The sequence below is a fragment of the Petromyzon marinus genome, assembly GCF_048934315.1.
Source record: "Petromyzon marinus isolate PM22_M1 ecotype Great Lakes invasive population chromosome 75 unlocalized genomic scaffold, UKy_Petmar_22M1.pri1.0 chr75_unloc.2, whole genome shotgun sequence".
NCBI lineage: Eukaryota > Metazoa > Chordata > Hyperoartia > Petromyzontiformes > Petromyzontidae > Petromyzon > Petromyzon marinus.
Window position 1 is genome coordinate 331,316 of NW_027422614.1, and position 16,275 is coordinate 347,590.

At 57.6% G+C, this 16,275-nt stretch overlaps 1 protein-coding gene across 1 annotated transcript in view; it reads right to left on the reverse strand.

Moving 5' to 3' along the window:
* Positions 1-15,968, reverse strand: part of LOC116937567 (ER membrane protein complex subunit 1) — a 62,632-nt gene extending 46,664 nt beyond the window's left edge. Inside the window, exons 1-5 of the mRNA XM_076058467.1 lie at positions 15,808-15,968; positions 13,906-14,033; positions 8,588-8,650; positions 6,857-6,944; positions 5,618-5,743 (exon numbers count right to left, since the gene is read on the reverse strand). Of these exons, the coding sequence (XP_075914582.1) occupies positions 5,618-5,743; positions 6,857-6,944; positions 8,588-8,650; positions 13,906-14,033; positions 15,808-15,950 (548 nt within the window). The 5' untranslated portion in view covers positions 15,951-15,968. The remainder of the gene's footprint in view (positions 1-5,617; positions 5,744-6,856; positions 6,945-8,587; positions 8,651-13,905; positions 14,034-15,807) is intronic.
* Positions 15,969-16,275: the final 307 nt, after the last annotated feature.

Here is a 16,275-nt window from a genome sequence, read left to right on the forward strand (position 1 = left end):
CACTGTGTCTCTCTCTCCCTGTGAGTCTCACCGTGTCTCTCTCCCCGTGTGTCTCACCGTGTCTCTCTCCCCGTGTGTCTCACCGTGTCTCTCTCCCCGTGTCTCTCACCGTGTCTCTCTCTCCGTGTATCTCACCGTGTCTCTCTCTCCCTGTGTGTCTCACCGTGTCTCTCTCCCCGTGTGTCTCACCGTGTCTCTCTCTCCGTGTATCTCACCGTGTCTCTCTCTCCCTGTGTGTCTCACCGTGTCTCTCTCTCCCCGTGTCTCTCACCGTGTCTCTCTCTCTGTGTGTCTCACCGTGTCTCTCTCCCCCCGTGTCTCTCACCGTGTCTCTCTCCCCCTGTGTGTCTCAACGTGTCTCTCTCCCCCCGTGTGTCTCACCGTGTCTCTCTCTCTCTGTGTGTCTCACCGTGTCTCTCTCTCCCCATGTGTCTCACCGTGTCTCTCTCCCCCTGTGTGTCTCACCGTGTCTCTCTCCCTACCGTGTGTCTCACCGTGTCTCTCTCTCCCCGTGTGTGTGTCTCACCGTGTCTCTTTCTCCCCGTGTGTCTCACCGTGTGTCTCTCTCTCCCTGTGTGTCTCACCGTGTCTCTCTCTCCCTGGGTGTGTGTCTCACCGTGTCTCTCTCTCCCTGTGTGTCTCACCGTGTCTCTCTCTCCCTGTGTGTGTGTCTCACCGTGTCTCTCTCTCCCTGTGTGTCTCACCGTGTCTCTCTCTCCCTGGGTGTGTGTCTCACCGTGTCTCTCTCTCCCCGTGTGTCTCACCGTGTCTCTCTCTCCCTGTGTGTCTCACCGTGTCTCTCTCTCCCTGTGTGTCTCACCGTGTCTCTCTCCCCGTGTGTCTCACCGTGTCTCTCTCCCCGTGTGTCTCACCGTGTCTCTCTCCCTGTGTGTCTCACCGTGTCTCTCTCTCCCTGTGTGTCTCACCGTGTCTCTCTCTCCCTGTGTGTCTCACCGTGTCTCTCTCTCCCCGTGTATTTCACCGTGTCTCTCTCCCCCCGTGTGTCTCACCGTGTCTCTCTCCCCGTGTGTCTCACCGTGTCTCTCTCTCCCCGTGTCTCACCGTGTCTCTCTCTCCCTGTGTGTCTCACCGTGTCTCTCTCTCCCTGTGTCTCACCGTGTCTCTCTCCCCCCGTGTGTCTCACCGTGTCTCTCTCTCCCACCGTGTGTCTCACCGTGTCTCTCTCTCCCTCCGTGTGTCTCACCGTCTCTCCGTCCCCATGTGTCTCACCGTTTCTGTCTCCCTGTGTCTCACCGTGTCTTTCTCTCCCCCAGTGTGTCTCACCGTGTCTCAGTGTGTGTCTGTCTCCCCGTGTCTCCCCGGGTCTCTCTCGCGCGTCTCCCCGTGTCTCCCCCGTGTCTCCCCCGTGTCTCCCCGTGTCTCCCCGTGTCTCCCGCTTGTCTCCCCGCGTCTCTCCCGCGTCTCCCCCGCGTCTCCCCCGTGTCTCCCCCGTGTCTCACCGTGTCTCTCTCTCCCTGTGTGTCTCACCGTGTCTCTCTCTCTCTCTGTGTCTCACCGTGTCTCTCTCTCCCCGTGTGTCTCACCGTGTCTCTCTCTCCCTGTGTGTCTCACCGTGTCTCTCTCTCCCGGTGTGTCTCACCGTGGCTCTCTCCCCCTGTGTGTCTCACCGTGTCTCTCTCTCCCTCTGTGTGTGTCTCACCGTGTCTCTCTCTCTCCCTGTGTGTGTGTCTCACCGTGTCTCTCTCTCTCCCTGTGTGTCTCACCGTGTCTCTCTCCCCCCCGTGTCTCTCACCGTGTCTCTCTCTCCCTGTGTGTGTGTCTCACCGTGTCTCTCTCTCTCCCCGTGTGTCTCACCGTGTCTCTCTCCCCCCCGTGTCTCTCACCGTGTCTCTCTCTCCCTGTGTGTCTCACCGTGTCTCTCTCTCTCCCTGTGTGTGTCTCTCACCGTGTCTCTCTCTCTCCCTCTGTGTCTCACCGTGTCTCTCTCTCTCCCTGTGTGTCTCACCGTGTCTCTCTCCCCCCCGTGTGTCTCACCGTGTCTCTCTCTCCCCGTGTGTCTCACCGTGTCTCTCTCTCCCCTGTGTGTCTCACCGTGTCTCTCTCTCTCCCCGTGTGTCTCACCGTGTCTCTCTCTCCCCGTGTGTCTCACCGTGTCTCTCTCTCCCTGTGTGTCTCACCGTGTCTCTCTCTCCCTGTGTGTCTCACCGTGTCTCTCTCTCCCTGTGTGTCTCACCGTGTCTCTCTCTCCCCATGTGTCTCACCGTGTCTCTCTCTCCCCGTGTGTCTCACCGTGTCTCTCTCCCCCCGTGTGTCTCACCGTGTCTCTCTCTCTCTGTGTGTCTCACCGTGTCTCTCTCTCCCCGTGTGTCTCACCGTGTCTCTCTCTCCCTGTGTGTCTCACCGTGTCTCTCTCTCCCCATGTGTCTCACCGTGTCTCTCTCTCCCTGTGTGTCTCACCGTGTCTCTTTCTCCCCGTGTGTCTCACCGTGTCTCTCTCTCCCTGTGTGTCTCACCGTGTCTCTCTCTCCCCGTGTGTCTCACCGTGTCTCTCTCTCCCTGTGTGTCTCACCGTGTCTCTCTCTCCCTGTGTGTCTCACCGTGTCTCTCTCTCCCTGTGTCTCACCGTGTCTCTCTCTCCCTGTGTGTCTCACCGTGTCTCTCTCTCTGTGTGTCTCACCGTGTCTCTCTCCCCCCGTGTGTCTCACCGTGTCTCTCTCTCCCCCCGTGTCTCTCACCGTGTCTCTCTCTCCCTGTGTGTCTCACCGTGTCTCTCTCTCCCTGTGTGTCTCACCGTGTCTCTCTCTCCCCGTGTGTCTCACCGTGTCTCTCTCCCCCCCTGTGTGTCTCACCGTGTCTCTCTCCCCCCCCGTGTGTCTCACCGTGTCTCTCTCTCCCCGTGTGTCTCACCGTGTCTCTCTCTCTCCCCGTGTGTGTCTGACCGTGTCTCTCTCTCCCCTGTGTCTCTCTCCCAGTGTGTCTCACCATGTCTCGGTGTGTGTCTCACCGTGTCTCTCTCTCCCTGTGTGTCTCACCGTGTCTCTCTCTCCCCGTGTGTCTCACCGTGTCTCTCTCTCCCTGTGTGTCTCACCGTGTCTCTCTCTCCCCGTGTGTCTCACCGTGTCTCTCTCTCTCCCTGTGTGTGTGTCTCACCGTGTCTCGGTGTGTGTCTCACCGTGTCTCTCTCTCCCCGTGTGTCTCACCGTGTCTCTCTCTCCCTGTGTGTCTCACCGTGTCTCTCTCTCCCTGTGTGTCTCACCGTGTCTCTCCCCCCCGTGTCTCTCACCGTGTCTCTCTCTCTCCCTGTGTGTCTCACCGTGTCTCTCTCTCCCTGTGTGTCTCACCGTCTCTCTCTCTCCCCGTGTGTCTCACCGTATCTCTCTCTCCCCGTGTGTCTCACCGTGTCTCTCTCTCCCCCTGTGTGTCTCACCGTGTCTCTCTCCCCCCCTGTGTGTCTCACCGTGTCTCTCTGTCCCGGTGTGTCTCACCGTGTCTCTCTCTCCCCTGTGTGTCTCACCGTGTCTCTCTCCCCCCCCGTGTGTCTCACCGTGTCTCTCTCCCCCCCCGTGTGTCTCACCGTGTCTCTCTCTCCCCGTGTGTCTCACCGTGTCTCTCTCTCTCCCCGTGTGTGTCTGACCGTGTCTCTCTCTCCCCTGTGTCTCTCTCTCTCCCAGTGTGTCTCACCGTGTCTCGGTGTGTGTCTCACCGTGTCTCTCTCTCCCTGTGTGTCTCACCGTGTCTCTCTCTCTCCCTGTGTGTGTGTCTCACCGTGTCTCGGTGTGTGTCTCACCGTGTCTCTCTCTCCCCGTGTGTCTCACCGTCTCTCTCTCTCCCTGTGTGTCTCACCGTGTCTCTCTCTCCCTGTGTATCTCACCGTGTCTCTCTCTCCCCGTGTGTCTCACCGTGTCTCTCTCTCTCCCTGTGTGTGTGTCTCACCGTGTCTCTCTCTCCCTGTGTGTCTCACCGTGTCTCTCCCCCCCGTGTCTCTCACCGTGTCTCTCTCTCTCCCTGTGTGTCTCACCGTGTCTCTCTCTCCCGGTGTGTCTCACCGTGTCTCTCTCTCCCCGTGTCTCACCGTGTCTCTCTCTCCCTGTGTCTCACCGTGTCTCTCTCTCCCACCGTGTGTCTCACCCTGTCTCTCTCCCGGTGTGTGTCTCACCGTGTCTCTCTCTCCCTCCGTGTGTCTCACCGTCTCTCCGTCCCCATGTGTCTCACCGTGTCTGTCTCCCTGTGTCTCACCGTGTCTCTCTCTCCCTCCGTGTGTCTCACCGTCTCTCCGTCCCCATGTGTCTCACCGTGTCTGTCTCCCTGTGTCTCACCGTGTCTTTTTCTCCCCCCGTGTGTCTCACCGTGTCTCAGTGTGTGTCTGTCTCCCCGGGTCTCTCTCGCGCGTCTCCCCGTGTCTCCCCCGTGTCTCCCCCGTGTCTCCCCGTGTCTCCCCCGTGTCTCCCCCGTGTCTCCCCGTGTCTCCCCCGTGTCTCCCCCGTGTCTCCCCCGTGTCTCTCCCGCGTCTCTCCCTGTGTCTCCCCCGTGTCTCCCCGCGTCTCCCCCGTGTCTCCCCCGTGTCTCCCCGTGTCTCCCCGCGTCTCGCCGTGTCTCTCCCTGTGTCTCCCCCGTGTCTCCCCCGTGTCTCCCCGTGTCTCCCCGTGTCTCCCCGTGTCTCCGTACCGCAGCTGTGTGTCCCAGTGTGTGTCCCCGTGTCTCCCCCGTGTCTCCCCCGTGTCTCCCCGTGTCTCCCCGTGTCTCCCCGTGTCTCCCCATGTCTCCCCGTGTCTCCGTACCGCAGCTGTGTGTCCCAGTGTGTCTCCCCGTGTCTCCCCGTGTCTCCCCGTGTCTCCCCGTGTCTCCGTACCGCAGCTGTGTGTCCTAGTGTGTCTCCCCGTGTCTCCCCGTGTCTCCCCCCGTGTCTCCCCCCGCGTCTCCCCGTGTCTCCCCGTGTCTCCCCGTGTCTCCCCGTGTCTCCCCCCGCGTCTCCCCGTGTCTCCGTACCGCAGCTGTGTCCCAGTGTGTGTCCCCGTGTCTCCCCCGTGTCTCCCCGTGTCTCCCCCCGCGTCTCCCCGTGTCTCCGTACAGCAGCTGTGTCCCAGTGTGTGTCCCGGTGTCTCCCCCGTGTCTCCCCGTGTCTCCCCGTGTCTCCCCGTGTCTCCCCCCGCGTCTCCCCGTGTCTCCGTACCGCAGCTGTGTCCCAGTGTGTGTCCCCGTGTCTCCCCCGTGTCTCCCCGTGTCTCCCCGTGTCTCCCCCCGCGTCTCCCCGTGTCTCCGTACAGCAGCTGTGTCCCAGTGTGTGTCCCGGTGTCTCCCCCGTGTCTCCCCGTGTCTCCCCGTGTCTCCCCGTGTCTCCCCCCGCGTCTCCCCGTGTCTCCGTACAGCAGCTGTGTCCCAGTGTGTGTCCCGGTGTCTCCCCCGTGTCTCCCCGTGTCTCCCCGTGTCTCCCCGTGTCTCCCCGTGTCTCCCCCCGCGTCTCCCCGTGTCTCCGTACCGCAGCTGTGTCCCAGTGTGTGTCCCCGTGTCTCCCCCGTGTCTCCCCGTGTCTCCCCCTGTCTCCCCGTGTCTCCCCCCGTGTCTCCCCCCGTGTCTCCCCGTGTCTCCCCCGCGTCTCTCCCCCGTGTCTCCCCGTGTCTCCCCGTGTCTCCCCCCGCGTCTCCCCGTGTCTCCGTACCGCAGCTGTGTGTCCCAGTGTGTGTCACCGCTGCCCAGGGCTATCAGCTGCAGGGCCCCCGGCTCTCTCAGCAGCAGCACGGAGCGTGGCGATGAACGGGCGACAGTCAGCACGGCCGACACCACGCTGGAAGAAGCAGCAGCACCATCATCAGCATCATCATCAGCACCATCATCAGCATCAGCATCATGAGCATCATCAGCATCATCATCATGAGCATCATCAGCATCATCATCATGAGCATCATCATCATGAGCATCATCATCAGCACCATCATCATTAGCACCATCAGCATCATCAGCATCAGCATTATCATCATAAGCAGCATTATCATATAGGAATAGGTTTTACCCTTTCAACTGGCACAAAAAACTGACACCTTTATTCAAGGCATCATGTTTGCAATGACCACAACACAAGCAGTCAAAATGCAAACAAAAAAGACAACTCTGATAATAATATTGGCACTGTCCTTGAATTTGATTGGTCCACACCCGAGACGGCTTTTCTTAGAGCCCTTTAGTCTCCACTGGTGTTGGACCAGAAGACGCCAAAAGGCGTCACACAACTCAAAAACAGCGCACTTGTCAGAGTATTGAGGGCTCGGGGTGAGCATTAACATTATGAGACCTCCTTTGCCAGAAACAAGATATAGGAATAGGTTTTTACCCTTTTAACTGGCACAAAAACTGACACCTTTATTCAAGGCATTATCATCATAAGCAGCATTATCATCATCATCAGCAGCATTATCATCATCATTCTCATCATCAGCATCATCATCATCATCACCACCACCACGATCACCACTACCACCACTATCACCACCACCATCATGATCACCACCACCAGCACCACCATCATCATCATCACCACCAGCACCACCACCAGCACCACCACCACAATCACCACCACTACAACCACTATGATCACTACCACCAGCACCACCACCACCATGATCATCATCACCACCAACACCACCACTTTCACCACCAACACCACCATGATCACCACCACTACCACGATCATCACCACCACCATCACCACCACCACCACAAACCAACCACCACCGCGACCATCATCACCACCATCACCACCACCACCACCACGATCATAACCACCACCAACACCACCACGATCATCACCACCACCACCACCCACCACCACCACCACCATGATCACCACCACCACAAACCACCACGACCATCACCACCACCACCACCCTCCCGGTGTATTCACCTTGCAGGCTGGAGCTGAGTTTCCCAGTTGAGAGCTCCCAAAGCCGAGTCCCAGGACCTCAGGAATCTCCCGGACAGCGTCACAGTGTCTGGGTACACAGTCACACACAGTCACACACAGTCACACACACAGTCACACACACACTCACACACACAGTCAGTCACACAAACACTCACACACACAGTCAGTCACACACACACTCACACACACAGTCAGTCACACACAGTCACACACACAGTCAGTCACACACAGTCACACACACACACACAGTCACACACACACACACAGTCACACACACACAGTCACACACACACAGTCACACACAGTCACACACACACAGTCACACACACAGTCACACACAGTCACACACACACAGTCACACACAGTCACACACACACAGTCACACACAGTCACACACTCAGTCACACACACACACACACAGTCACACACAAACAGTCACACAGTCACACACACAGTCACTCACACACTCACACACAGTCAGTCACACACACAGTCACACTCACACAGTCAGTCACACACACAGTCACACACACACAGTCACACACTCACTCAAACATTCGCACACAGCCACCCCCACTCACTCACACTAACCTACTCACACACACACACTCACTCACACGCATACTCACACGCATACTCACAAACTCACACACTCACACACTCACTCACTCACACACTCACTCACACACTCACTCACTCACACACTTACACACTCACTCACACTCATTCACACACGCACTCACACACTCACTCACACTCATTCACACACGCACTCACACACTCACTCACACACTCACTCACACACTCACACGCACACACTCACTCACACGCACACACACTCACACTCACACACTCACTCACACACTCACACGCACACACACACTCACTCACACACGCACTCACAGCCACACGCACTCACAGCCACACTCACTCACACACACTCACTCACACTCACTCACTCACACTCACTCATACACTCACTCACACACTCACACACTCACTCACTAACTCACTCACTAACACACTCACTAACACACTCACTAACACACTCACTCACTCACTCACACTCACTCACTCACACACTCACCCACAGCCACACTCACTCACTAACTCACTCACTCACACACTCACTCACACACTCACTCACACACTCACTCACACACTCACTAACACACTCACACACTCACTCACACACTCACTCACACACTCACACACGCACACACACACACTCACACACTCACTCACTCACTCACCCACTCACACACTCACTCACACACACACTCACTAACACACTCACCAACTCACTCACTAACACACTCACTAACACACTCACTAACACACTCACTAACACACTCACTCACTCACTCACACTCACTCACTCACACACTCACCCACAGCCACACTCACTCACTAACTCACTCACTCACACACTCACTCACACACTCACTAACACACTCACACACTCACACATACACTCACACACTCACTCACTCACACACTCACACACGCACACACACACACTCACTCACACACTCACTCACTCACTCACCCACTCACACACTCACTCACACACACACTCACTAACACACTCACTAACACACTCACTAACACACTCACTAACACACTCACTCACTCACTAACACACTCACTAACACACTCACTCACACACTCACTCACAGCCACGCTCACTCCCGACCACCTTTGTCTCACCTGTGTTATGATGCAGCATCATCTCCACAGGCCCCTCCTGCTCAGGCAGTACTTGTCTCCACACTGAGCACAGAGAGACACGGGGAGACAGGGCGTGGGTGGGTGAGTGAGTGAGTGGGTGAGTGAGTGGGTGGGTGGGTGAGTGGGTGGGTGGGTGAGTGGGTGGGTGGGTGAGTGAGTGGGTGGGTGAGTGAGTGGGTGAGTGAGTGAGTGGGTGAGTGGGTGGGTGGGTGAGTGAGTGGGTGGGTGAGTGAGTGGGTGGGTGGGTGAGTGGGTGGGTGGGTGAGTGGGTGGGTGGGTGAGTGGGTGGGTGGGTGAGTGGGTGGGTGGGTGAGTGAGTGGGTGAGTGGGTGGGTGAGTGGGTGGGTGGGTGAGTGGGTGGGTGAGTGGGTGGGTGGGTGAGTGGGTGAGTGGGTGGGTGAGTGGGTGGGTGGGTGAGTGGGTGGGTGAGTGGGTGGGTGAGTGGGTGAGTGGGTGGGTGGGTGAGTGGGTGGGTGGGTGAGTGGGTGGGTGAGTGGGTGGGTGAGTGGGTGGTTGGGTGAGTGGGTGGGTGGGTGGGTGAGTGGGTGGGTGAGTGAGTGGGTGGGTGAGTGGGTGGTTGGGTGAGTGGGTGGGTGGGTGAGTGTGTGGGTGGGTGGGTGAGTGAGTGGGTGGGTGAGTGGGTGGGTGGGTGGGTGAGTGAGTGAGTGGGTGGGTGAGTGGGTGGGTGGGTGAGTGGGTGGGTGGGTGAGTGGGTGGGTGAGTGGGTGAGTGGGTGGGTGGGTGGGTGAGTGGGTGGGTGGATGAGTGGGTGGTTGGGTGAGTGGGTGGGTGGGTGAGTGTGTGAGTGTGTGGGTGGGTGGGTGAGTGAGTGGGTGGGTGAGTGGGTGGGTGGGTGAGTGAGTGGGTGGGTGAGTGGGTGGGTGGGTGAGTGGGTGGGTGAGTGGGTGGGTGGGTGGGTGAGTGAGTGGGTGGGTGGGTGGGTGAGTGGGTGGGTGAGTGGGTGGGTGAGTGGGTGAGTGGGTGGGTGGGTGAGTGGGTGGGTGAGTGGGTGGGTGAGTGGGTGAGTGGGTGGGTGAGTGGGCGGGTGGGCGAGTGGGCGGGTGAGCGGGTGGGTGAGTGGGTGAGTGAGTGGGTGAGTGGGTGAGTGGGTGAGTGGGTGGGTGGGTGAGTGGGTGGGTGAGTGGGTGGGTGGGTGAGTGGGTGGGTGGGTGGGTGAGTGGGTGAGTGGGTGGGTGGGTGAGTGGGTGGGTGAGTGGGTGGGTGGGTGATTGGGTGGTTGAGTGGGTGGGTGGGTGGGTGAGTGAGTGGGTGGGTGAGTGAGTGAGTGAGTGGGTGGGTGAGTGGTTGGGTGAGTGGGTGGGTGGGTGAGTGTGTGAGTGGGTGGGTGGGTGGGTGAGTGGGTGGGTGGGTGAGTGGTTGGGTGGGTGAGTGGGTGGGTGGGTGAGTGGGTGGGTGGGTGAGTGAGTGAGTGAGTGGGTGAGTGAGTGGGTGGGTGGGTGAGTGGGTGGGTGGGTGAGTGGGTGGGTGGGTGAGTGAGTGGGTGGGTGAGTGAGTGGGTGAGTGAGTGAGTGGGTGAGTGGGTGGGTGGGTGAGTGAGTGGGTGGGTGAGTGAGTGGGTGGGTGGGTGAGTGGGTGGGTGGGTGAGTGGGTGGGTGGGTGAGTGGGTGGGTGAGTGGGTGGGTGGGTGAGTGAGTGGGTGAGTGGGTGGGTGGGTGGGTGAGTGGGTGGGTGGGTGAGTGGGTGGGTGAGTGGGTGGGTGGGTGGGTGAGTGGGTGAGTGGGTGGGTGAGTGGGTGGGTGGGTGAGTGGGTGGGTGAGTGGGTGGGTGAGTGGGTGAGTGGGTGGGTGGGTGAGTGGGTGGGTGGGTGAGTGGGTGGGTGGGTGAGTGGGTGGGTGAGTGGGTGGTTGGGTGAGTGGGTGGGTGGGTGGGTGGGTGAGTGGGTGGGTGAGTGAGTGGGTGGGTGAGTGGGTGGTTGGGTGAGTGGGTGGGTGGGTGAGTGTGTGGGTGGGTGGGTGAGTGAGTGGGTGGGTGAGTGGGTGGGTGGGTGGGTGAGTGAGTGGGTGGGTGAGTGGGTGGGTGGGTGAGTGGGTGGGTGGGTGAGTGGGTGGGTGAGTGGGTGAGTGGGTGAGTGGGTGGGTGGGTGGGTGAGTGGGTGGGTGGATGAGTGGGTGGTTGGGTGAGTGGGTGGGTGGGTGAGTGTGTGAGTGTGTGGGTGGGTGGGTGAGTGAGTGGGTGGGTGAGTGGGTGGGTGGGTGAGTGAGTGGGTGAGTGGGTGGGTGGGTGGGTGAGTGGGTGGGTGGGTGGGTGGGTGAGTGGGTGGGTGGGTGGGTGGGTGAGTGAGTGGGTGGGTGGGTGAGTGGGTGGGTGGGTGAGTGGGTGGGTGAGTGGGTGAGTGGGTGGGTGGGTGAGTGGGTGGGTGAGTGGGTGGGTGAGTGGGTGAGTGGGTGGGTGAGTGGGCGGGTGGGCGAGTGGGCGGGTGAGCGGGTGGGTGAGTGGGTGAGTGAGTGGGTGAGTGGGTGAGTGGGTGGGTGGGTGGTTGGGTGAGTGGGTGGGTGGGTGGGTGAGTGGGTGGGTGAGTGGGTGGGTGGGTGAGTGGGTGGGTGGGTGAGTGGGTGAGTGGGTGGGTGGGTGAGTGGGTGGGTGAGTGGGTGGGTGGGTGATTGGGTGGTTGAGTGGGTGGGTGGGTGAGTGAGTGGGTGGGTGAGTGAGTGAGTGAGTGGGTGGGTGAGTGGTTGGGTGAGTGGGTGGGTGGGTGAGTGTGTGAGTGTGTGGGTGAGTGGGTGGGTGGGTGAGTGGGTGGGTGGGTGAGTGAGTGGGTGAGTGGGTGGGCGAATGAATGTGTGAGCGAGTGAGTGACTGACTGAGTGACTGAGTGAGTAACTGAGCGAGCGAGTGAGCGAGTGAGTGACTGAGTGACTGACTGTCTGACTGAGTGACTGACTGAGTGACTGACTGAGTGGCTGAGTGACTGACTGAATGAGTGACTGAGTGACTGACTGACTGCCCGACTGAGTGACTGACTGAGTGAGTGACTGAGTGACTGAGTGACTGACTGACTAACTGGCTGAGTGACTGACTGAGTGACTGACTAATTGAGTGACTGACTGCCTGACTAACTAACTGACTAACTGACTGAGTGCCTGAGTGAGTTACTGACTGACTAACTGGCTGAGTGACTGACTGAGTGACTGACTAATTGAGTGACTGAGTGACTGCCTGACTGCCTGACTGACTGAATGACTGAGTGACTGACTGTATGAGTGAGTGACTGACTGAGTGACTGACTGAGTACTGAGCGAGCGAGTGAGTGACTGGCTGAGTGACTGAGTGACTGGCTGACTGACTGGCTGACTGACTGGCTGAGTGACTGACTGAGTGACTGGATGACTGACTGAGTGACTGACTGACTGACTGAGTGAGTGACTGAGTGAGTAACTGAGTGAGCGAGTGACTGAGTGACTGACTGGCTGAGTGAGTGAGTGACTGAGTGACTGAGTGACTGAGTGACTGACTAACTGACTGACTGACTGAGTAACTGACTGAGTGACTGACTAAGTGACTGACTGGCTGACTGCCTGACTGAGTGACTGACTAAGTGACTGAGTGACTGAGTGACTGACTGACTAACTGGCTGAGTGACTGACTGAGTGACTGACTAATTGAGTGACTGACTGCCTGACTAACTAACTGACTAACTGACTGAGTGCCTGAGTGAGTTACTGACTGACTAACTGGCTGAGTGACTGACTGAGTGACTGACTAATTGAGTGACTGAGTGACTGCCTGACTGCCTGACTGACTGAATGACTGAGTGACTGACTGTATGAGTGAGTGACTGACTGAGTGACTGACTGAGTACTGAGCGAGCGAGTGAGTGACTGGCTGAGTGACTGAGTGACTGGCTGACTGACTGGCTGACTGACTGGCTGAGTGACTGACTGAGTGACTGGATGACTGACTGAGTGACTGACTGACTGACTGAGTGAGTGACTGAGTGAGTAACTGAGTGAGCGAGTGACTGAGTGACTGACTGGCTGAGTGAGTGAGTGACTGAGTGACTGAGTGACTGAGTGACTGACTAACTGACTGACTGACTGAGTAACTGACTGAGTGACTGACTAAGTGACTGACTGGCTGACTGCCTGACTGAGTGACTGACTAAGTGACTGACTGGCTGAGTGACTGACTGACTGAGTGAGTAACTGAGTGAGCGAGTGACTGACTGCCTGCCTGACTGAGTGACTGACTGACTAACTAACTGACTGAGTGACTGACTCACGGAGTTCCCCAGAGCGAGTGTTGAGTGCGGCGACCACTCTCTGCGACGTAGTGAGGCGCTTGGACCCTCGAACCACGCCTGACTGCCTGAGTGACTGACTGACTGAGTAACTGACTGAGTGACTGAGCGAGCGAGTGACTGAGTGACTGACTGGCTGACTGGCTGAGTGACTGACTGAGTGACTGACTGAGTGACTGACTGACTGACTGAGTGACTGACTGAGTGACTGAGTGGATGACTGACTGACTGAGTGAGTGACTGACTGAGTGAGTGACTGAGTGACTGACTGACTGGCTGAGTGAGTGACTGAGTGACTGACTGACTGAGTGACTGACTGAATAACTGATTGACTGAGTGACTGACTGACTGAGTGACTGACTGACTAACTGACTAACTAACTGACTAACTGCGTGACTGAGTGACTGTCTGACTGACTCACGGAGTTCCCCAGAGCGAGTGTTGAGTGCGGCGACCACTCTCTGCGCCGTGGTGAGGCGGTTGGGCCCTCGAACCACACCTGACTGCCTGACTGAGTGACTGACTGACTGAGTAACTGACTGAGTGACTGAGTGACTGGCTGACTGACTGAGTGACTGACTGACTGAGTAACTGGCTGAGTGACTGAGCGAGCGAGTGAGTGACTGAGTGACTGGCTGACTGACTGAGTGACTGACTGTCTGAGTGAGTGACTGGCTGACTGAGTGAGTGAGTGAGTGACTGAGTGACTAACTGACTGTCTGACTGTCTGACTGAGTGACTGTCTGACTCACGGAGTTCCCCAGAGCGAGTGTTGAGTGCGGCGACCACTCTCTGCGACGTGGTGAGGAGGATGGGCCCTCGAACCACGCCTGACTGCCTGAGTGACTGACTGCCTGACTGAGTGATTGACTGACTGACTGAGTGATTGACTGAGTGACTGACTGAGTGACTGACTGACTGCCTGACTGAGTGATTGACTGACTGACTGAGTGACTGAGTGAGTGACTGACTGAGTGACTGACTGACTGCCTGACTGAGTGACTGACTGACTAACTGACTGAGTGACTGTCTGACTCACGGAGTTCCCCAGAGCGAGTGTTGAGTGCGGCGACCACTCTCTGCGACGTGGTGAGGAGGATGCGCCGTGGTGAGGCGCTTGGGCCCTCGAACCAAGCCTGCCGCACAGAGCCCACGTAGCGCTGCCTCCTGCAGCAGTAGCAGCATCAGTAGTAGCAATAGCAGCAGTAGTGTCAGCAGTAGTAGTAGCAGCAGTAGTAGCATCAGTAGTAGCAGTAGTAGTAGCATCAGTAGTAGCAGTAGTAGTAGCAGTAGTAGTAGCAGTAGTAGCATCAGTAGTAGCAGCAGTAGTAGTAGTAGTAGCAGTAGTAGTAGCAGTAGTAGCAGTAGCAGCAGCAGTAGTAGCAGCAGCAGTAGTAGCAGTAGTAGTAGCAGCAGCAGTAGTAGTAGTAGTAGCAGTAGTAGCATCAGTAGTAGCAGCAGTAGTAGTAGTAGCAGCAGCAGTAGTAGCAGTAGCAGCAGTAGTAGTAGTAGCAGTAGTAGCAGCAGCAGTAGTAGCAGTAGTAGTAGCAGTAGCAGCAGTAGTAGTAGCAGCAGTAGTAGCAGTAGTAGCAGCAGTAGTAGCAGTAGTAGTAGCAGTAGCATCAGTAGTAGTAGCAGTAGCATCAGTAGCAGTAGTAGTAGCAGTAGCATCAGTAGTAGTAGCAGTAGCATCAGTAGTAGTAGCAGTAGTAGTAGCAGTAGCATCAGTAGTAGTAGCAGTAGTAGTAGCAGTAGCATCAGTAGTAGTAGCAGTAGTAGTAGCAGTAGCATCAGTAGTAGTAGCAGTAGCATCAGTAGTAGTAGCAGTAGCATCAGTAGTAGTAGTACACCCACACACGACCCCCGCACTGTACACCCACACACGACCCCCGCACTGTACACACACGCCCCGCACTGTACACCCACACGCCCCCTCGTTAGCAGAAGGAGCAGGTGCAGTAGGTGGTTGTGGGTGGTTGTGACGTGGTTGTGGGTGGTTGTGACGTGGTTGTGGGTGGTTGTGGGTGGTTGTGACGTGTTGTGGGTGGTTGTGGATGTGACGTGGTTGTGTTGTGGGTGGTTGTGTTGTGGGTGGTTGTGGGTGGTTGTGTTGTGGGTGGTTGTGACGTGGTTGCGGGTGGTTGTGTTGTGGGTGGTTGTGACGTGGTTGTGTTGTGGGTGGTTGTGACGTGGTTGTGGCGTGGTTGTGGCGTGGTTGTGTGGTGGTTGTGTAGTTGTGTGTGGTTGTGTGTGGTTGTGTAGTTCTGTGTGGTTGTGTGTGGTTGTGTGGTGGTTGTGTAGTTGTGTGTGGTTGTGTTGTGGGTGGTTGTGTAGTTGTGTGTGGTTGTGTGGTTGTGTGTGGTTGTGTGGTTGTGTAGTTGTGTGTGGTTGTGTTGTTGTGTGTGGTTGTGTAGTTGTGTGTGGTTGTGTGTGGTTGTGTGTGGTTGTGTAGTTGTGTGTGGTTGTGTGTGGTTGTGTGTGGTTGTGTAGTTGTGTTGTGGTTGTGTTGTGGGTGGTTGTGTTGTGGGTGGTTGTGGGTGGTTGTGACGTGGTTGTGGGTGGTTGTGTTGTGGGTGGTTGTGTTGTGGGTGGTTGTGGGTGGTTGTGTTGTGGGTGGTTGTGTTGTGGGTGGTTGTGGGTGGTTGTGTGTGGGTGGTTGTGGGTGGTTGTGGGTGGTTGTGGGTGGTTGTGACGTGGTTGTGGGTGGTTGTGTTGTGGGTGGTTGTGTTGTGGGTGGTTGTGGGTGGTTGTGTTGTGGGTGGTTGTGTTGTGGGTGGTTGTGTGTGGGTGGTTGTGGGTGGTTGTGTGTGGGTGGTTGTGACGTGGTTGTGTGTGGTTGTGGGTGATTGTGTGGTTGTGTTGTAGTTGTGGTTGCGTGGTTGTTGTGTGGTTGTGTATAGTTGTGGTTGTTGTGTTGTGGTTGTGTGGTTGTGTGGCTCACCAGTCGAACTTGCCGATCTGGTCCTCGTAGAGGGCCGAGGCGAGGGGCAGCGAAGCCGCCAGCGCCAGGAGCGGGAGGAGGTGGAGACGCAGCGGCGCCATTGAAGCCTCCTGCGCGGTGTGACGGCGTGCGCGTGACGTCATCGCGCCACTGCTCTTACGTCATCGCGCCACTGCTCTTACGTGATCTTGCTACGGCGGATACGACATCGCGCCACGGCGAGGACGTCATCGCGCCACTGCTATTACGTCATCTTGCTACGGCGGATACGAAATCGCGCCACGGCGAGGACGTCATCGCGCCACTGCTGTGTACGTCATCGCGTCACGGCGCACACGTCAACGTTTCACGGCAAGCACGTCATCTTGCCACGGCGACCTGCTACCGCGTGACGTCATCGCGCTACAGCGAACGACCCCACCGCGTGACGTCATCGCGCTACAGCGACTCCTCCGTGACGTCATCGCG